The sequence below is a fragment of the Hemiscyllium ocellatum genome, chromosome 16 (genome assembly GCF_020745735.1).
Source record: "Hemiscyllium ocellatum isolate sHemOce1 chromosome 16, sHemOce1.pat.X.cur, whole genome shotgun sequence".
NCBI lineage: Eukaryota > Metazoa > Chordata > Chondrichthyes > Orectolobiformes > Hemiscylliidae > Hemiscyllium > Hemiscyllium ocellatum.
Window position 1 is genome coordinate 54,992,722 of NC_083416.1, and position 21,547 is coordinate 55,014,268.

The window sequence follows — 21,547 nt, forward strand, 5'->3', positions numbered from 1 at the left end:
CTGCCTTGCACAATGGAGCTCTGTAAGTTCCTGGAGGCAGAGAGCAGGTGGAATTGCACCGATCTTGGTGGGTGAGTGGAGGGGGTGACAGTAATGGCCGGGGTATTTGGGATGAGGAGGTGGGATGGGGTGGGGTGATCAGTGGGCGTGAAAGGGGCCATGTGGACATATGTGATTTGGGCAATGGGTGGGTTGTCGACCAAAAGAGAAAATGCTGGAAAATCTCAGCAGGTCTGGCAGCATCTGTAAGGAGAGAAAAAAAGCTGACGTTTCCAGTCTAACTGTCTCTTTGCTAAGGCTGGGTGAGTGGTACAAATGCGCGGGGATGTGCGCGCCTGACAGAGGATGAAGGGGCGGAGCTATGTGCGTGCCTGTGACGAGATGAAGAGGCGGGGCAACATGCGGGCGTGAGGAGGGATGAAGATGCAGAGCGATATGCGCGTGAGGGTGAAGGGGCTGGGCGATATGTGTGGGGCGGGGTGATGTGTGTGCGTATGCGGCGGGGAAAAGGACGGGGCGACGTGGTTGGGTGAGGTGTGGGGAAATGGGCGGGGCGATGTGGGTGAGGTTTGGGGGGAAATGGGCGGGGCGATGTGGGTGAGGTTTGGGGGGAAATGGGCGGGGCGATGTGGGTGAGGTTTGGGGGAAATGGGCGGGGCGATGTGGGTGAGGTTTAGGGGGAAATGGGCGGGGTGACGTGTGCGCGTGTGGGATGGGAAGTGGGCGGGGCCGGGATCGTGCGGCGATGCTGATGTCACTGGTCAAGTTGAAGGCATTGTGGAAGATGGAGGCGCGCGTTGGTCCCGAGATCTGGGCGAAGGCGCGCGCTTTCACACTGGTTTTGATCGTTGTTAGTGCTGCCGTGGTCGTCGCGGATGGTCAGGAAAGCAACGGTTAGTGGGGGTGGGGCGCTCTCATTATAAATCTGATAGTACCGGTACTCACATAGTGGGGGCCTGGGAGAGTGGGGTCGAATTCATTCTATAGAGTGATCCTCTGGGTAGATGTGGAATACTATGTTTGTGGTCTGAAATTCTTGATTTCAATAAAGTTAAAAAAAAATGCTGGTCAGATTCTCCAAACCGATTACTGTTGGCAGGGCTTGTGTAAGCATCAAGTTAGTTGCTACTGAACGTATGTATTAACTCGATATGGTGTTTCAGACAAGTTCTTTTTTAGTAGTATCTGAGATGAAAGCAAAAAGTAAAATACGGTAGTACAGATGCTTTGAATCTAAAATAAAAAAAAGTGCTTGAAATATTCAACAGTCAGGCAATACCAATGGTGTGAAAAAGAGTCAACTTTTTATCTGGATGGTCTGATAAAGAATCATCAATGTGGAATCTTAACTCTGACCTGCTGAGTATTTCTGGCTTTTTTTGTCTTCATTCCAAAATGAAAGTTAGCTTTGTAAATTGTTGACTGCACCTTTGTTGGGTTTTTTTTGTTTATGCCCACTCATTGATTGTGACCCTATCGAGTAAACCTTATCAGGGGGATTACGCACCAACTGCAGTGATAGAAATAAGACAAATGCCAACAAAATGAATAAACCCTGCAAACTCTACAACATTGCAAAAACAATTTTCGTTATATCAATTTAAGACCATTTTGTAAACTTGTGCTACAGGAAATTTGCTAAATGTATCTGCTGAAATGCAAGCAAGTTTAGGAATGAAATTGTTTGTTTTAAAATGTTCTAAGCTACAATGTTGGCCCTTCATTAAGCTTGCATCATTGTTTCCAGTAGTTTGATTTATGCCTGTACATAAACAAAAGTGGGTTTATCTTTTCTTTGTAATGCTTTTAGTCAGAATTGGCATACTAATTTTAGAACTATCTTTTCAGAAGAAGAACTGAGCTGAAGGATCCATTAATACAGAAGCAAAATACTGCATATTCTAGCAATCTGAAATACAAACAAAACATGCTGAAACATTAGCTCATGTTTGAGGTCAAGCAAATGTTATCAGATCAAGTCTGATGTAAAGTAAACATTTGGCATTTAGGTAAAAGTTTATAATAACTTTCTCAAATTGACTTGTTGTGAAACTTAAAAGGGTTCAGAAAAGATTTACAAGGATGTTGCCAGGATTGGAGGATTTGAGCTATAGGGAGAGGCTGACTAAGTTGGGGCTGTTTTCCCTGGACCGTTGGAGGCTGAGGGGTGACCTTATAGAGGTTTGTAAAATCATGAGGGGCATAGATAGGATAAATAGACAAAGTCTCTTGCCTGCTGTGGGGAAGTCCAGAACTAGAGGGCATAGGTTTATGGTGAGAGGAGAAAAATATTAAAGAGACCTACGGAGCAACTTTTTCACATAGTGGTGCGTGTATGGAATGAGTTGCTAGAGGAAGTGATGGAGAATGGTACAATTGCAGCATTTAAAAGGCATCCGGATGGGTATATGAATAGGAAGGGTTTGGAGGGATATGGGCCAGGTGCTAGAAAATGGGTCTAGATTAGATTAGGTTAGGATAACTGGTCAGCATGGACAAGTTGGAGCAGAGGGTCTGTTTCCGTGCTATATGTCTCTATGACTGACTGGTGTATTTTATTTGATTGGTACCTATTAAGTTCCGAAGTGGAGTTTGGCTGTTAACAGTTTGGCTTTTTTAGTATGACTTAGACCAATGAAATTCTTATCCTAATTTGCTTTTCTGAAATCAGCTAACTTGATTGGGATAAATTGAAAAGTCAAGATTGTTTTCCAACCATAGGTTAGTATGAATCACTGAAAGCCTTGTGTTGGTTTCTCAAAAAAGGTGTTGATTTTTGGTGTTTTGACCCAAGAATAATGAAGGAAGGTGATGTCATAGAGTCATACAGCAAGGAAACAGAACCTTCAGTCCAACTTGTCCGCCCCGACCATGCAACCCAATTTGACCTAGTCCCATTTGTGACAGCATTTGGCCCCTATCCCTCTAACCCTTTCTGTTTCAGATGCTTTTAAATATTGTACTTGACACATACTCAAAAGAAGAAATATTGGGATGGGATATAATCATTTGAAATGTAGTTGCCTGTATCCTAAACTGCATTAAGTCCTGACCATCTATTAGCCATGCATCTGATGATTGACCAAAATAAAACTAAGAACTGCAGAAGCCGGAGATTTGGAAGCGAAACAGAAACTCCTGGACAAACTCAGCAGGTCTGGCATTTTCTATGGGATGAAAGCAGAGTTAATGTTTTAGAGTTGTGCAATTCTGATTAATTTTTCCCCTTGCTAAGTTTCTCCAGCAGTTTCTGTTTCTGTTTTTGTTTTGGCTGACCAACATTTTCTGCAAAGCCTCAATTTAAAATTCCCATAATTGTTTTGAAATCATTTTATAGACATTCCTGATATTCTTAAACACCTGCAGCCCAATATATCTCTAAGATCTTTTTGCTTATCCAATAATGGTCCCCATTGCTTCCCCAGTTTCATCATTGGCAACTGTGCCTTTAGCAGTGCAGGTCCCAAGTTCTGTAAATCTAAATGCAAACTTTTCTGTTCTGTTTTGCTCCACAAAATCTATTTGTTTGATCAGGTGTGGTTGCTCGGGTTTGTATCTTACATGTGTTTGTCAAATTTTGTTTGATAATGTTTCAGTGAACACTTTTTGATGTTTACTTCGTTAAATATGCTGTGAAAAAGGGGGGTGCTGGCTGTGGAAGGGCAATTCGAGAGGTTGGTTAAAAGCTTGAAGGGGTGTGTAATGGATTAGAGTTGATGTGCGGCTTCTGAAAAGTTGCAGACTTAATGGACGTTACAGTGATAGATAATGGATAAGCTGAGGGTGAACCTTAACGTGCAATGTTACGGCTAAGTCTGAAGGGTGATAAAATTCTGTCTTCATTCCTGAGGTTGGTATGACAGAGTTAGAATTAAAAAGATTTTTATTGTCAATTAATGTACGTGTAAAGCTATGAAGAAATAAACTGGCTAGATATTGAGTTAGTTAGAAGTAAGGTGCTAATTTTATTGTATACTCATTCAGTTAAAAATAAAGACTGTATTAAAGTATTGAATCTTGTGAGACAAATGTTACTATGAAGTGAAACATTACCAGCTGGGTGGTGGTTGGGGGGTGGGGTAAGAAATGGGATTTTGAAAAACGTTCCATAATAGAAAATGTTGATCTTAATGTTATCCACTATTGCTGTGGCCAGTGTAGGTTGGTTGGTTCGTTCTCCAGGGAATAGTCTGTTTTAAACTACATCTCAGCCTGGGTGCTTTTGCACTTGAAATTCCTTTTTATATTTGAATTCTCTATCTCTGTGACATATTCCAACTTGTAACAACAATCAGGTCCGAGCTTGATAAAACTCTTCAGGGAAAGATGTTGTTACTTGGAGGCCACCTTGATGTTTTTTGCAAAAAAAGTATAATGTTAGTTCTTTGTCAAATTTCAGTCATGTGACAACTGGCTATTGGTGCACTATTTAGAACGGGGTTTTGATCTCCCGTGTCATGGGCGTCAGGGTGCCAATGAATCAGAAAACAGGTCTCCAGCACCTTTTTGGTAAAATGGTTTCCCTTTGTCTCCAACAGTTTCTGCAGTCAAGATGGCATCTGATTATTTTCTAAGGCTTTTTCCAGATAGTTCAATTGATGGCAAGTGTGAAATTCTGCAGGAGAACTTCCCAGACATGCTAATCCATGTTTGAGGTTTTCTGAAACTTTACTGTTCTTGCCAAGACTTCTTCAGCCTTTGTTTCAAACAGTGAAGGGCTGATTTAAAGGTGTTTTATTTCATACAAAAATCTGAGGTAATAAATATATTGATAGGATTCTAAGTCCATATTTTGCAATTTCATGACAGTTTAAGAATTCTAAAACCAAGAGCCAGTGTAGGAAAGCAAGTATGGGTGATAGGTACACTGAACAATGTGAGAATTTGGCAAAATGTAGAATTTTTGGCTGAACTTTTAGCTAATGGAAAATGCAAGATGATAGGTCAGTCAGAAGAACATTAAAATGTTTGAGATTGGAGGTCACAAAAGTTTGGTTGGAAGTTTCAGCAATTTTTTTATTTCAAAATATACTTTGTTCTTAAATTATTAAGATATCTATGTAATTGGTGATGCCATGTGTATGTATACATTCTATTTCTTTACATATAGAGATCGGAATTAATCATTCGTATGTACAAGTCTGTACATTGACCATCCAGGTATTTTGCAGCAAATATGCTAAGGGAGTGGAGATGGGAAATTATGCGGACAGGGAAGTGAATGGTCTTGGTGCTGGAAGGGATATGTGTTGGGAATCACCTCCTAAGTCAGATAGGACTTTGTATGGTTTCACCTGAGGCAGATACTAGGGACAGAGTTATTGTGCAGGCTGAAACCAGCAACCACATTCATCCTACTGTACAGTTCGTAGAAATTTTATCTTACTCAAGACTGAATGTCAAGTGAACAGTCCAAGAATAAAGGCAGTGGCGGAGGTCAAATAATGGTGTGAAGTAGATTAAGGGGCTGTCTGTGTACCTGTGGAACCTGAATGACATTTTTTAAAATCAGTCTTTCAGTTGGCCGAAGTAAACATTTGCATCTTGTATTAGGTATGTGTTTGCATGTTTCTAAGATCGACAATGTGATGTGCACCATGAAGATGGCATTTAACTGTAAAATATGAGTATGTACAATATTGGCATAAGACTGAAATATTAATACTTTGAATATCTGTTTCATAGAGCCCCTGGAATGTATTTTGACTTGTGCTAATTGTTGATGCAACTGCTTTTGTATCAACTACTTGATGTACTTGTTTAGGTCCAGAATTTGCTAGGAAAACGGTATTTAATGGCTGTTCTGTTCTTGAAGTGTAAATTGTGTGTCAATTTGGGATGAATAAAAAAAAATAGAGATTTTCATTTGTGTTGCACGCTTCATGCCCCTGGGACATTCCAAATTTACTTACAATCAGTGAAGTGTAATTTTAGATGTGTGTTGGTCAATCTGTGCATAAGATTCCATAGCAGCAATGTGAAGATGATCATATAATTTATTTTTATGATGTATGTTGAAGAATGAATTAGAGAATGGAGGAGAATTCCCCCAGTTGTTTTTTAAAAACTACCACACTCTTTTACTGGCATGAAAGATCAAGTAGAAACTCAAATTTTGTATTTAATTTCATCTAAATTCACTCTTTTGACTTCTGTCATTCTTTATTTTTCCTTTCAATCCTTAAATCTCCTTCTATATGGCTAGCCTATAAGTCTCATGTTTCACCATGGTTCCAGCTTTCTTGTTCTCAGCTCTGATTTCCAGTAATTTACAGCATTTGAGCTGAACAGCAAAGGAACTGTTAATGTGGCGCAGTGCAAGATACTAGACTTCAGCAAAATCTGAGCTGTCATGTGCAATACTGAAATACCAAATGACAGAATATGCATATGTTGGGGGTGAAATTTGTAAGGGTTCTCATCTTTTTGAAAATATCCCACTTTTCAATCTTTTGACCTTTTATATTTTAAGGAATTGATGAAGCGCTGTTGGGGTTGGTTATGCTGAATTGCATTGGTTAATTTGAACGTCTGGCTTTAGATTTAAAACAGGGTTGCCTTCCAAAATGCTTGCAGGAAAATTAAAATGATTACAAAAGTCATTGTGGATTTAACAGGTTGAGAAAAGAGAGTGCAATGTAACAAAAGCAAATACAACAACTGCTTTTTTCTTTTAGTTCCAGCATTCTGATATTTAATATTTAGAATTCACAAATATGTAACTTCCAGCAGCTAAATATCACAGCAATATCTATCTGAAATATGCTACTAACTGTGTTCAAAGCTTCTGACGAAATGGTTGATTTCACTGGTTAGAGTCATAGAGATGCACAGCATGGAAACAGACCCTTTGGTCCAACCTGTCTACACCGACCAGATATCCCAACCCAATCTAGTTCCACCTGCCAGCATCGGCCCATATCTCTCCAAACCTTTCCTATTCATATACACATCCAAATGTCTCTTAAATGTTGCAATTGTACCAGCCTCCACCACATCCTCTGGCAGCTCATTTCACACACGCACCACCCTTTGCATGAAAAAGTTGCCCTGTAGGTCTCTTTTATATCTTTCCCTTCACCCTAAACCTGTGCCCTCTAGTTCTGGACTCTCAGGGAAAAGACTTTGTCTATTTATCCTATCCATGCCCCTCATAATTTTGTAAACCTCTGTAACGTCACACCTCAGCCTCCAGCGTTGCAAGGAAAACAGCCCCAGCCTGTTTAGCTCTCCCTATAGCTCAAATCCTCCAACCCTGGCAACATCCTTGTAAATTTTTTCTGAACCCTTTCAAGTTTCACAACATCTTTCCAATAGGAAGGAGACCAGAATTGCGCACAATATTCCAACAGTGGCCTAACCAATGTCCTGTACAGCTGCAACATGATCTCCCAACTCCTGCACTCAATACTCTGACCAATAAAGGAAAGCATACCAAACGCCGCCTTCACTATCCTATCTACCTGCGACTCCACTTTCAAGGAGCTATGAACCTGCACTCCAAGGTGTCTTTGTTCAGCAACACTCCCTCGGACCTTACCATTAAGTGTATAAGTCCTGCTAAGATTTGCTTTCCCAAAATGCAGCGCCTCACATTTATCTGAATTAAACTCCATCTGTCACTTCTCAGCCCATTGGCCTGTCTGGTCCAGATCCTGTTGTAATCTGAGGTAATCCTCTTCGCTGTCCACTACACCTCCAGTTTTGGTATCATCTGCAAACTTACTAACTGTACCTCTTATGCTCGCATCCAAATCATTTTTGTAAATGACAAAAAGTAGAGGACCCAGCACCGATCCTTATGGCACTCCTTTGTTCACAGGCCTCCAGTCTGAAAAACAACCCTCCACCACTACCCTCTGTCTTCTACCTTTGAGCCAGTTCTGTATCCAAATGGCTAGTTCTCCCTTTATTCCATGAGATCTAACCTTGCTAATGAGTCTCCCATGGGGAACCTTGTCGAACGCCTTGCTGAAATCTATATAGATCACATCTACTGCTCTGCTCTCATCAATCTTCTTTGTTACTTCTTCAAAAAACTCAATCAAGTTTGTGAGACATTATTTCCCACGCACAAAGTCATGTTGACTATCCCTAATCAGTCCTTGCCTTTCCAAATACATGTACATCCTGTCCCTCAGGATTCCCTCCAACAACTTGTCCACCACTGAGGTCAGGCTCACCAGTCTATAGTTCCCTGGCTTGTCTTTACTGCCCTTCTTAAACAGTAGCACCACGTTTGCCAATCTCCAGTCTTCTGGCACCTCACCTGTGACTATCGATGATACAAATATCTCAGCAAGAGGCCCAGCAATCACTTCTCTAGCTTCCCTCAGAGTTCTCAGGTACACCTGATCAGGTCCTGGGGATTTATCCACCTTTACAGACTCTTTGAATGATAGATTGGGCTGTCTTTTGAGACTTCCTTCTAATACTTCATGGGAACACCGTTCTTTAACTGCAATAAAGATCTCCGATGTGTTCAACCTTTTGTATCCTTTTGCATGGGATAAAATTGAGTTATTATTTTGACAGCCCATCCTATCCAATTAAATGACTTCTTAAAAAATGCCATGCCTGAATATGCTCTCCAAATGTTGAGTGATCTATAGTTTGAATCTGAAAGTTCATCTTTTTTACATTTGTGAGTAATGTTCCATTACATGAACTCCTTTATAATCAGTTTTCCAGGAAAAACTATTGTATTTGCTGGAACGCCGTGCTTCAGTGTATCTTGATTCCAGACTATTTTCTTTTATAAATTAAGCATTAATATCTCTGGCTGGGTTGTAATATGTCTGATATTTCCCGTAATAGACTCAAAACAAATATTATCAACTTGATTAGAGAAATGAATTTAATTTTGAAAGGCTGATTTTAAAAAAAACTTCAGTCCAGCACATTTCTTGATTCACAATTGTGCTAGTTGAATATCAATTTGAAAACTGTTAAAAAGGTTTTTTTTGTTCTACTGGTTCATGGCCAAGCTCTTTGATGTTTGTTATTGGTTTGCTAAAAAGTAAAATGTGCAGCTATTGAATTGTTAAACTGAGGTAACTATTGGAGGTAATGTTATTTCTACACTTTCAAATGTATTCATGCGACAAGACATTTATGTACTGTTATGGTTACAGAAAAAAAAGTGCAATTACGTAGCACTTTCATGTCCTTAACATCTCAGGGCACCACAGTCCTTTGAAGCGCACTCATTTTTGTAATTTAAAAAACATTAATAAAAACGTAAATTGAGATTGTACATTTTGCCTTGAATTGAAGAAACATTTGGTCATTAACAACCCAAAGAAGAGAAGATTTAATAATGGTGCTCAAAACTGAGGAGTTGATGAGAGTAAATAAGAATTTCTTGATATTATTCACAGGCATCGATTCCCTGTGCCAGCATTGTGCTCTGACAAAGGGATTTACCTTTGGCCAAATTCCGTTTTGCATTCACATACTGCCATTCGTGATATGAGGACCGTCAACCCTATGTCATCATCACCTTTGATTCTTCCACTATCTTTGAATTAATGTACTGTTTGTCTAACATCCAGCATTGCATGCTCAAACTTTCATCCTCTTCAATATAAGGAAGACTGAAGCAGTGTCTTCACTCTCCTTTTACCTGGCAACATGCTGGGGCTGAGTTATATTTGACCCTGAGATGAGTTTCCAACCACTTAAGCTATTATGAAAACCATTTCTACGTCTGTCCTCTTGTGAACCTGTGACTGCGTCAGCTTTTCTGTTGAAACCTCCTCTATGCCTTTATTAGATTGGACTAGGCAAGAACATTCCTGACCAGTCTCCTATGATTTACTCTGTAAACTTCAGATTATTTGAAACACTGCTGCCTGTATCCGTAATTGTACTAAATCCTGTTCACTACTACCCTTATGCTTGCTGACTCAGGTTGACTCTCAGTCAAGACCTGTCTCAATTTTAAAATGCTAATCTCAGGGACACCTGTGCTGCTCTTATTCTGGTCTCAGGAGCACCCTCAATTTTAATTGCTTCACCAATGGCAGCTGTGCCTCCAGTTGATAAAAGCCTATGCCCTCAAATTCTCTCACTGCCCTTTCTACATTTCTCTCCTCTGATTCATTCTTAAAACCTAGCTCTTTAACTAAGCTTTTGGTCACCTTTTGTGACGCTGTAAAAGTTTGCTTTATAACACAATTGTTAAGTTGTAACGTCTTTATCTTGCTAAGAACTGCCATAAATATGTAAATTGTTATTGTTTCCTTTTTCAGCCAGCCTCACTCCAACATTTTTCATTTTTGTACCTTTATTCAGTTGCTGATTCACCTGCCAGTATTTCTGGTAGTTTGTGTTTCAAACTGTAAAAGGTCTTGAGATTGTGCAGTGTTGTTCGGAGCTCATTCCTACTTTAATAGCTGACCAACACTCACTGCTGTAATAAAATACACGTATGAACCTCCTGACCAGCACACACAGAAAGAGGGACTGAGTATTTAATTAACTTGTCAGTCAGCTGTACAGTGTCCATTAAAAGCCACGAGGTCAATTTTGCAACATTTGATACTGCTATCTTTTGTACATTAACCACCTTGTTTTAAATCAGTTGGGCTGCTAAATACACTTCTTTGTATATGTAATTCTGTCAAGTAAGCTGAATTGTTCTTTTTAAGCTTGTTTGTACTTTGCACATTTATTTGAATGTAGTACAGATTTAAAAAAAAATTCCTTTAAATCAGTTCTGAAAGATTTTTCTATTTTTGTAAATGTGTTTAATGTGACTGTGACCCAATGTGTGCTCCGGTAATACAAGGATAATGTTGTGAAAGATAGAAACCTGATGTAGAACTAACACAGACAGCAGACGACATTGAAAATACAGGGTTGCATATTTGCCATCTATTTTAATAGTTTATATTAAAAGGATATAATAGAGCTATGTGATTGGTAATTTTATAGCCACTACAGTAAAACAATGTGTAGATCTTTACTAATTTTGTTTGGGAAGAGATTCAGATGTTTGCAGTCTACTTTTCTATATTGAAAGGTTGAGCTGACATTGGATATGTTCAACTAATAGTGCTATTGAAATAGACTTGAATATTATGTAGTCTCAAGCCACTAGTTACATAAATACAGACATTTTCGTGAAAGACATGAAGTAAATAGTTGTGGTCTGTAATGAGGTCTAGAACCTTTTGGCAATGCATGAATGAGTTTATTCAGCTCCAGCAGTAATATACTGTGCTGTGTGTGAATAGCTGTGTAATTCCATTTTTCTGTGCCACGAGGGAATAAGCCTGTATAGCACTAAAAGGCGCCAGAGTCTGAACGTTTAGTGTACTGTAAGTGCTGAGGTAATGCAAGGCAAAACATTGACCCTTATGCACACAGTTCTCAGTGAAGCATTGTGGAAATTTGATGACTTAAGTACTGTATCTTTACTTAAATCAAGCTCCTCACTAAAAGATTTTCAATGAAAATTGAGGACACTGATCGCACACTAGACTAGATGTGTTTCATTGCAAATCTGTCCCTTTCACTATATCTTGGGTAAAAATCTCAGATTGTTTTGATGCAAAAGGCCATTCAACTTCTCTTTTGTACGCTGAATGAGATAATTGAATTAGCAATGTTCCAGGTACTAACTTTATGATCTGCTTTTGTAACCTGTAAGTTACTTCAGCAGGCATTGATCAGAGACTTGATTAATCCTTTTAGTCATCTGCCCTAACATATGAGCATACTTACAAATTAGGAGCAGAACTATTTGTCCCCTTTAGCATAGCCCTGCCTTATTCAATAAGACTATGGGTCATCTGTTAATATTTTGAATTCCATATTCTCATCTACCTTTGTAAACCTTAGTATCTTTTTGGGCAAGGGAATATTTTACCTACATTCCAAAAATAGTCAGTGAATCCACCTCTACCACCTTCTAAGAGAGTTCCAAAGTCATACAATCCTCTGAGAGAAAAATAATATTGTTATCTCAGTTGTAACAATGTTATCTTTTCATGTTAAAACGACGGCTTCTAGTTCTGGGCCCGTTCAAAAGAGGACCTTGTCAAACCAATTTAGGATCTTGTACACTACAATTACACTTCCAAGCCTCATTCTTCTCACGTCCAGTTAAAACAAACCCAACCTTACCTCATGGACTCACTCCAAATATCAATCTAATAAACCTCTTATTGATCACTTCCAAAACAGTTATATCATTCTGTTAGTGAGGAGGCCACATCTGCACACACTATTTACGACATGGTCTCTCAAATGCCTGGATAACTGAAGCAGAACATCATTAATTTTCAATTCCTTTAGTAATAAAGGATAATATTTAATTAGCCTTAATTGCTTACTGCACCTGCATTTTATCCTTTTGTGATTGTGCAGTAGAATATCTAGATTCTTCTGCATCTCTTTTGTTTCTTGTCTATATAAATAGTTTGGATGAGAATATAGGAAGCAGGGTTAGTATGTTTGTAGATAACACCAAAATTGGGGTGCAGTGGGACAGGAAAGTTATCTAAGATTACAAAGAAATTGTGATCAGTTGGGTCAGTTGGCTGAGGAGTGGCAGATGGAGGTTAATTTGGATAATTGTATGATATTGCATTTTTGGTAATACAAACAAGGACTGGACTTATACAACTAATGGTTGGGCCGGTAATGTAGAGCATAGAAGGGTTCAGGCACATAATTCTTTGAAATTTGTGCAACAGGTAGACAGGGTGGTTAAGAAGGTGTGTAGCTTGCTTTCATTGCTCAGACATTTGGGTATAGGATTTGGGGTGTCAAGTGGAGTTTCACAGGACATTGGTGAGGTCTCTTCTGGAGTACAGTGTACAGTTCCAGATACCTTTTTTGGAAGGAAGTTATTAAACTGGAGAGGATTCAGAAAAGCCTTACCAGGATTTTGCCAGGAATGGAGGGTTTCAGATATAAATTAGGCTGCAACTTTTTCCACTGGAGACATAAGAATTTGAAGGGTGACATTATGGAGTTTTATAAATTCATGAGGATAAGGTGAATGACCAGGATCTTTTTCCTGTAGTGGGAGGTTTGCAACTTGGTGCATTTTTAAGGTGAAAGGAGAAAGATTTAGAAAGGACAATGAGGGGCAATGTTTTTAGCGTGTGGTAGAATGAACGACCAGATAACATGGTAGGTGCTAGTAGAACAGTTACAATGTTTAAATATTTGGATAAATACATGAATAGGGAAGGTTTGGAGGGATATGGGCCAAGCGCAGGCATGCAGGACTGGTTTAGTTTGGGAACATGGTTGTGGAGTTGTAGAAATGTACAGAATGGAAACAGACGAGCGTAGACTGGTTGGACAGACTGATCGGTTTCCATGTTGTATGGCTCTATCTTGGGATTCTGGAGTTCTCTGTTTTAAGTAATAAGTTTTTTGTCATTCTTCTTGCCAGATTGAAATATTTCATATTTTGCCACACTATGCTTCATTGGCCAGATTTTTGTCCAATCACGTGATGAGTATACAGAGTGATTATGTCCTCTCCAAAGCATTTGTTTCTACCTATCTTTGTGTAATGTGTAAGTTTAGTTACCATAGTTCTGCTCCCTTCATTGTATTGCAGTGGTAGTGTCTCTGTATTTGGACCAGGAACTCCAAGTTCAAGTCCATTCATGAAGGAGGTATGTAATGACATCTCTAACAGGTTGATTGGAAAATGTCTGTAAATTGTCATTCTCCTGCTCTTAATCCTAATCGTTACAGGTTGAAAATACATACCAGAGAGTTTCCATTTGCATCAGTTTAACACTGTTGAAGTTGTGCTCTTTAATGAATTTTTTGAAGTAATCCCACAGAGGCTGATATCCCATCACTAAGCTACCCTTTATTTGTACGTGCACAGTACTTGATACTGGTCCTGCTTCCTCAGCCAACTCTGCATGGGCAGAACCTCTGACATTCCTGTTTTTATCTTTCAGCTGGGGTTCCCTGACTGGACTAGGCTAACAGCCCCAAACACCTGGCTGACCTCATTACAGTCCATGCATTTTCCACGCGACTCATTTTTAAAAATTAAATTAGTTTTTGTGTGTTGATTGAATTTTGGAAAGTAAAATGTGTTGCCAAACGTTGCAGCAATATCCTGAAGTGCAGTGGTTCTATTTGAGTACTTTGCTAACCATCTTTACCTAATTCCATTCTTTCTCCTCGTTTCAAAATAAATATGTATTGATGAATATATGAGAAAAAGGTGTGACTTCTGCATATTTTGCAGCCTGTGTTTTTCAGGTGGATGTTAATGCATAGCCAGCTTGGAAAATGACTCTGTGAAATGCTGAAAGAATTACTGTGCTTACTATTTATTTGTACATGTTTATCATTGCTAGGATTAGGATGGATTAAATACAACTTTGCAATGTTGAGAAGGTATGCACAATTGCTGTGGATACTCATCTAATTTTACTTTTCCATTTTGTGGCCTTTTTCACAGCAACCAGCAACAGCATCCCTACAGGAAATGTAACACGAACGACTGTAATTCAACAGGCTGCCAATATTACCAACAATCTGACATCTCAGAGAAGTGAGTCAGCTAAAGCAATTCAATCCAAAAATACAGAGACGAAATTGACCATTAATGCTACAACCCTGAAAACAACCACCACCGCCACTACATCTACAACCACTTTGAAATCTTCAACAACATCAACGGAAGCTGTCAGGAGTACAGAATCTCTTCTAGCAATAACACAGAAAGCAACTGCTCTCCAAAATTCTGACCAGATTATACCAACTAGAAAGGATATTTCAATTGTAGAAGGTAACAACATTAATGACAAGCAAGATACAGAAGTTATGGTAATTGGCACTGATATTGGAGAGGATGAAAGTATAATTTCGAATACAGATCCAGAGAAAATGGATGAAATAACGGATAACCAGTTGTTGCTTGTTGGACAAGGCAATTCTCCATCCTATTATGAAGCAGATGAAGAAAAGGGGGCAGAGGAGTACTTTGATATAAACCAATTGGATGAGGATGATCTGGAAAATGATGATATGGATGAACCTCCTGAGCTCCCTGATCAACCAATATACATATCTGCACATGAAGAAGAAGACAGTCACTTCTTTTTCTACCTTGTTGCTGCTGCTTTTCTAATTGCTGTTGTTTATATTACATATCACAATAAAAGAAAGGTGAGTTTCTGCTAAAACTATATGGATCAAACTTCTCATCAACTTTTAAATCAGAAGGTGAGGTCTTCTGTTCTTTCTAGAAGCCTCTGGGTTTTTGCTATATCTGTAACTAAAGCAAAAGACTGACAGTTGGATGTTTCAACATTGTACTTCACTCCAAGTGTTGAAAAAAACCCACTCAGTTTCTTGCTCAAGCCACCTTATGGCTTTCTGATGAGAAATATGTACTGAATTAGGAATACCTTGGTGCTCTGGGCCTCTTGTCTTCTAACAGTTGAAGAAACAGTTACAAGTTAGCCAGGAAGGGCCTAAAAGAGAGAGCTAAGAAAAGTCAGGAGGTACATGAGAAGTCTTTGGTAGGTAGGATCAAGGAAAACCCTAAAACTTCCTATAGGTATGTCAGGAATAAATGAATAAGATTACAGCCAGTCAAAGAGAGTTGGTGAGCTCTCTGATCAACCAATATATATTTCTGCACATGAAGAAGACGACAGTTTTGAGGCTTTTGCCAAGGGAAGTTGTGCAAGGAGTCCGAAGAGAGAGGAGGGGCGTTAAATGAATATTTTTCGTCAGTATTCACACTGGAAAGTGACAACTTTGTCGAGGAGAATACTGAGATACAGGCTATTAGACCAGCGGGATTGAGGTTCATAAGGAGGTGTTAGCAATTCTGCAAAGTGTGAAAATAGATAAGTCGGCTGGGCCAGATGGGATTTAACAGAGGATTCTCTGGGAAGTTACGGAGGAGATTGCAGAACCTTTGGCTTGGATCTTTGTCGTCATTGCCTACAGGACTAGTGCCAGAAGACTCGAAGATAGCAAAGGTTGTCCCCTTTGTTCAAGAAGGGGAATAGAGACTACGCTGTAAATTATCGACCTGTGAGCCTTACTTCGGTTGTGGGTAAAGTGTTGGAAAGGACTATAAGAGAGAGGACTTATAATAATCTAGAAAAGAATAATTTTATTAGGGATAGTCAACATAGTTTTGAGAAGGGTAGGTCGTGCCTCACAAACCTTATTGAGTTCTTTAAGATGGTGACCAAAGAGGTGGATGAGGGTAAAGTGGTTGATGTGGTGCATATGGATTTCAGTAAAGTGTTTGATAAGGTTCCCCAGGGTAGGCTATTGCAGAAAATATGGAGGCATGGGATTGAGGGTGATTTAGTGGTTTGGATCAGTAATTGACTCGTTGAAAGAAGACAGAGGGTGTTGGTTGATGGGAAATGTTCATCCTGGAGTTCAGTTACTAGTGGTGCACCGCAAGGATCTGTTTTGGGGCCACTGCTGTTTGTCATTTTTATAAATGATCTTGAGTATTTAGAAGGATGGGTTAGTAAATGTGCGAATAACATTTAAGGTTAGTGAAGTTGTGGATGGTGCAAGAGGATGTTGTAGATTACAGAGGGACATAGGTAAGCTGCAGAGCTGGGCTGAGAAGTGGCAAATGGAATTTAATGGGGAAAAGTGTGAGGTGATTCACTTTGGAAGGTGTAACTGCAATACAGAGTACTGGCCAATGGAAAGATTCTTCGTTGTATGGGTGAGCAGAGAGATCTCTGTGTCCATGTGCACAGATTCATGAAAATTGCCACCCAGGTTGATAGGATTGTTTAGAAGGTATACAGTATGTTAGCTTTTATTGGTAGAAGGATTGAGTTTTGGAGTCATGAGGTCATGTTGCAAATGTACACAGTGGCTCAGTGGTTAGCACTGCTGCCTCACAGTGCCAGGGACCCGGGTTCGATTCCAGCCTTGGGCAACTGTCTGTGGAGTTTGCACATTCTCCCCGTGTCTGTGTGCGTTTCCTCCGGGTGCTTTGGTTTCCTCCCACAGTCCAGAGATGTGCAGGTTAGGTGAATTGGCCATGCTAAATTGCCCATAGAGTTAGGTGAATTAGTTAGGGGGAATGGGTCTGGGTATGTTACTCTTCAGAGGGTTGGTGTGGACAAGTGGGGCTGAGGGCCTGTTTCCACACTGTAGGGAATCTTAAAAAAAAAACTCTGGTACAGCCGCACTTGGAGTATTGCGTACAGAATGTGGAAGCTTTGGAATGGGTTCAGAGGAGATTTACCAGGATGTTGCCTGGTATGGAGGGAAGGTCTTGTGAGGAAAGGCTGAGGGACTTGAGGCTGTTTTTGTTAGAGAGAAGAAGGTTGAGAGGTGACATAATTGATAGATAAGATGATCAGAGGATTAGATAGGGTGGACAAGTGAGAGCCTTTTTCCTTGGATGGTGATGGCTAGCATGAGCTGGTATAGCTTCAAATTGAGGGGTGATAGATAGAGGACAGATGTCAGAGGTCATTTCTTTACTCAGTAGTAAAGGCGTCGGACACCCTGCAAGCAACAGTAGTAGACTTCCTAAGTTTCCGAGGATTTAAATGGTCATTTGATAACCAAATGGATGAGAATGGAATAGTGCAGATTAAATGGGCTTCAGATTGGTTCCACAGGTTGGCACAGCATCGAGGGCTGAAGGGCTTGTATTGTGCTAAAATGTTCTATGTACAGTGGGGAGGCAGTGGTGTAATTGTGATGCCACTGGTTTTGCCAGCGACCCAGTGGTATGCCAGTGCTATGGGAACACTAGTTTAAATGTCACCTTGGCAGTTGGTTGAATTTAAATTCAATTAATAAAAGTCTGTATTTGAAAACTAGTCTCAGTAATGATAGTGTTGAAGCTACCATTGTTTCCCATAAAAACCCATCGAGTTCACAAATTCCTCTTTGGGAAGTTTGCTGTCCTTGTCTAACCTACATGTGAAACCAGATGCATAGCTGTGGGTGATTCTTGACTGAACTAGTAAGCCACTCGGTTTAAAAGGAATCAAATTGAATGGACCTGCTGGCATTTACTGAGGCACTGGAGACAAAAATGGCAAAGGTCTTACGCCAACATAGTACACAATAGTACACAATAGCAGCCTGATATCTTATACTTTCAGAATCGTGCCATATATCCTAGACATTGCTATCACCATTGCTGAGTATGCTTTCTCATTATCAATAGGACTGAACCATCAGAGATGGGGATATGGATATTCAGTTTGGAGAGGATTTCCCAAGAAGTGTTCAACACTGACTGGTGTCCCTGAAGTTTCATGCCATCAGGTCAAACATAGATCTGACTTGCTGATTACCAACTACCACTTCTGTCACCTCAGCTGCTGAACCTGTATTACCCCCACACCTAGTATTATTCTAAAGATGGCAATTGCACAGAATGTACTGTGGATGTCCATAACGGCTAAGGGAGCCAAGCAATGGATAAGACTACTTAATGACTCGAGATACAGCTGCTTTCTGTTTTGTTCTTCATAATATATCAAAATGTGTATGTGAGAACTTTTATTGTTTTAGCAGGATGGCACAGACTCAGAGCACCAAGGAACCGGGTTCGATTCCACTCTTGGATGACTGTCTGTGTGGAGTTTGCACAGTCTCCCCATATCTGCGTGAGATTCCTTTGGGTGCTCTGATTTCATCACACAGTCCAAAGATGTGTAGGTTAGATGGATTGGCCGTGCAAAATTGCCCATAGTGTCCAGGCTAGGTGGATTAGCCAATGGAAATGTAGAGTGAAAGGGATAAAGTGGGGGGTGGGACTGGGTCGGATGCTTTTCGGAGGATTGGTGTGGATCCAATGGGCTAAATGGCCTGCTTCCACACTAGACATTCTGTTATTCTATTTTGGTAATTGTTTTTGTTAAGTACAATACTTTGTGTGCAAATGTAAAGGTTACTGTAAATTAATACTTACTTGATGTTACTTCCTCCCTCATTTTAATGAAAATGAGGACTTGTTTGCCAAATTTTGGTAATTGTTTATTCTTTTTCCTTTTTTAGATTTACATTCTCTTAGTTCAAAGCAGACGATGGAAGGATAGTCTTTGCTCAAGAACAATTGAATATCACCGTTTGGACCAGAATGTACATGATGCTATGCCATCACTTAAGATTACAAAAGACTACATTTTCTAAAAGCATTACTCCTAACTTTAATAAAAAAGTAAATAAAGTTGCATTTTTTCAATTTTTTCCAAAATCTTGCTGGTGGCCAATTAACACTAAACATAGCTATCCAGTCCTTTCTGTCAGCATTAAAAAAAATCTTTGCACTTTCAAATAAAATAAACAAAAATGTTAAAAAATATATATGACAACACTACCTTTTGAGAATGCATCTGATAAAAGCATAGCTTCTGAAATGGTTCTTTGAATTATTATACCTATTGTCATTGAATCAAACATTGCTTTGGTAGCTGCTGAAATCAGTAGTCAGGAAGAACAATCTACCTAGCTGACTAACAAGGATCATCTGAACAAGACTTTAAATCAAGTTATTTGGGTTTAATGCCTTTCAGAATTTAATTTTTCACAAACTCTAGGATCTGAAACTTGGACAGCTGTAACTAGCTAACTTAAATTTTATACAAGATTAATGTTCACATCCAATTCAGATTCTGAAGAAATGATTCAATGACAGAAGTTGTGTAGTTATTTTTAGTCATGGGGCTATTGATTGTAATTTCTTTATTAGGGGCCAGTTAAAATTGTACATAGTCATGAAAAGTGGCAAATGATTTCTTTGGGTGTCATATCATTATTTGTCTTAAGACCCTTTGCTATTAAGATATTACTTGTAAGGTTAAATGGTACATCAGCCAAAACCAGGGTAATATATACCTATAGCCTTAGGAGAATGCCTTGTTATAAAACTGCATATTGCCCCCTCATTATTCCAAAGTACATGTCTACTGAAATGTGAAGAATATTTTATTAGCTTTCTAGAATATATTATTAGAAGCACGGTACTTTTTTCAGAATATTCAGTGCGATGTCTTAAATCGTGTACTTTATTTTTAGTTTATATTTTCTTGATGTTTCAGTGCTAGAAATTTGAAACTGTTAAATGTTACATTATTGGTTTGAGTCAGAAAATCATTTTACTGAAAATTGGTTTCTGGAATGGGTTACTATTACCTGAGTGATGGATAAGTTTGCATTTTAAGAAGAGATGCTTCAGTTACTAAATGTGTGTTTCAGAAATTGTCAAATTCCTAAAGCAAAATAACTAATGTAATTGGCTTACAATGATTGTAATGGTTAGATCAGCATGGGATATGAAGGTTGCTGAAATGTTTAGTTGGTTTTGATCAGTGTTTACGTGCACACTTGATTTTGGTGTTTCTGACAAGTATTGCAAAAAGAAGCACAATGAATCATAAAATATGGTAGAATTTGTTTTACCTAACTTCTGTATGTTTTAATAAAGTTTCAGAATTAATGTTGTGACTTCTATTACTTTAATATTTAGTAGTTATTGAGAAAATGGAGTCTCCTCAAAAATTAGGTTCTAGATTTGGGACACGTCAAGGATTATGGACTGAATGGATACATAGATGGGAAAATACAGTGCCTCTCACTTGATTTGTTTGATGCGTGCCTGTGAGATTTGTTTTGGATTACATCACCACTTATCCAGATTGACCTCCTCCTGCTCCTTTTCTTACCCAATGATTAATTGACATAGAAATTATTTGTAAGTCAATGGTTTTGATTTTTTTTATTGTCCCTTTCCTTTCCACTGCAATAAAGATTGGTTGGGAGACAGTCCACAAGGCTGATTTTTTGTGTAAACGTAAAAGTTTGGATGTTTTAGTTTTAGTGGGATGCTAATGAGGAGCAATCATTTTGGCGACAAGGAGGCTGCTCACCACCACGTTTTCAAGGGCTGGATAATAACTGCTGGCACTGCCAGTGACACACGTCTTATGGATGATTTTTTAAAAAATGACATAGCATAAGATGTAGAAAAGGTAAATATGGAAAATTACTTCAAATGAAAACATTCCCTGAATAAAAGTCATGAAATTCTTAACACAAAAGATTTATGAATGAGCAGAATAAATTCCTGGGTAGATCATTAAAGTAGAACTCAAGACAATTGAATCAGTTATGAATGTTACAGTAGGAGCTTGTTTGTAAATGCATGGTCTATGATCCAACTGCAAGTCTTTCCTCAACAGCAGTTAGATTATCTAACTACACCACTTTTTAAAATATGCTTTGGTAAGTCTAATTGGTATAAAACCCACAAAATAACAAAAATAATTAATTTGAATTGAAGTTTTAAAAGCGCTGAAGAAATTCTACATGTTGGACAGCATCTGTGGAGAGAAAAATAGGTAATATTTAGTTCTGACAAAAGGTAACTGCACTCAACATTAACTGTATTTTTCTCTCAAATATTACCAGACTTCCTGAGTTTCTCCAACACTTTGCTTTTGTTTTAGATCTCCAGTATCTGCAGTTCTTATGTTTTATTATGATGGACTTAGTGGGCTAATAAGGTAGGGGTGGAGAATGGAATTAGCTGAGCAAA

The 21,547-nt window shown here is 39.0% G+C and overlaps 1 protein-coding gene across 1 annotated transcript; it reads left to right on the plus strand.

Annotated features, from left to right (window-relative positions):
- Nucleotides 1-712: 712 nt before the first annotated feature.
- On the plus strand, nucleotides 713-20,449 carry c16h5orf15 (chromosome 16 C5orf15 homolog). The gene is made up of 3 exons (XM_060836619.1): nucleotides 713-893; nucleotides 14,453-15,162; nucleotides 19,009-20,449. Exons 1-3 carry the CDS (start codon nucleotides 713-715, stop codon nucleotides 19,141-19,143), a joined length of 1,026 nt encoding a protein of 341 aa, XP_060692602.1. The 3' UTR covers nucleotides 19,144-20,449.
- The last annotated feature ends 1,098 nt before the right edge of the window (nucleotides 20,450-21,547 follow it).

What these genes read in the sequence shown, in the direction of transcription:
- c16h5orf15 (XM_060836619.1), top strand. Translation starts at nt 713, where the DNA reads ATGGGAAGTGGGCGGGGCCGGGATCGTGCGGCGATGCTGATGTCACTG. An exon ending in GGATGGTCAGGAAAGCAACG is followed by an intron (nt 894 to 14,452) that starts GTTAGTGGGGGT and finishes CCTTTTTCACAG; the next exon opens with CAACCAGCAACAGCATCCCT. An exon ending in CATATCACAATAAAAGAAAG is followed by an intron (nt 15,163 to 19,008) that starts GTGAGTTTCTGC and finishes TTCCTTTTTTAG; the next exon opens with ATTTACATTCTCTTAGTTCA.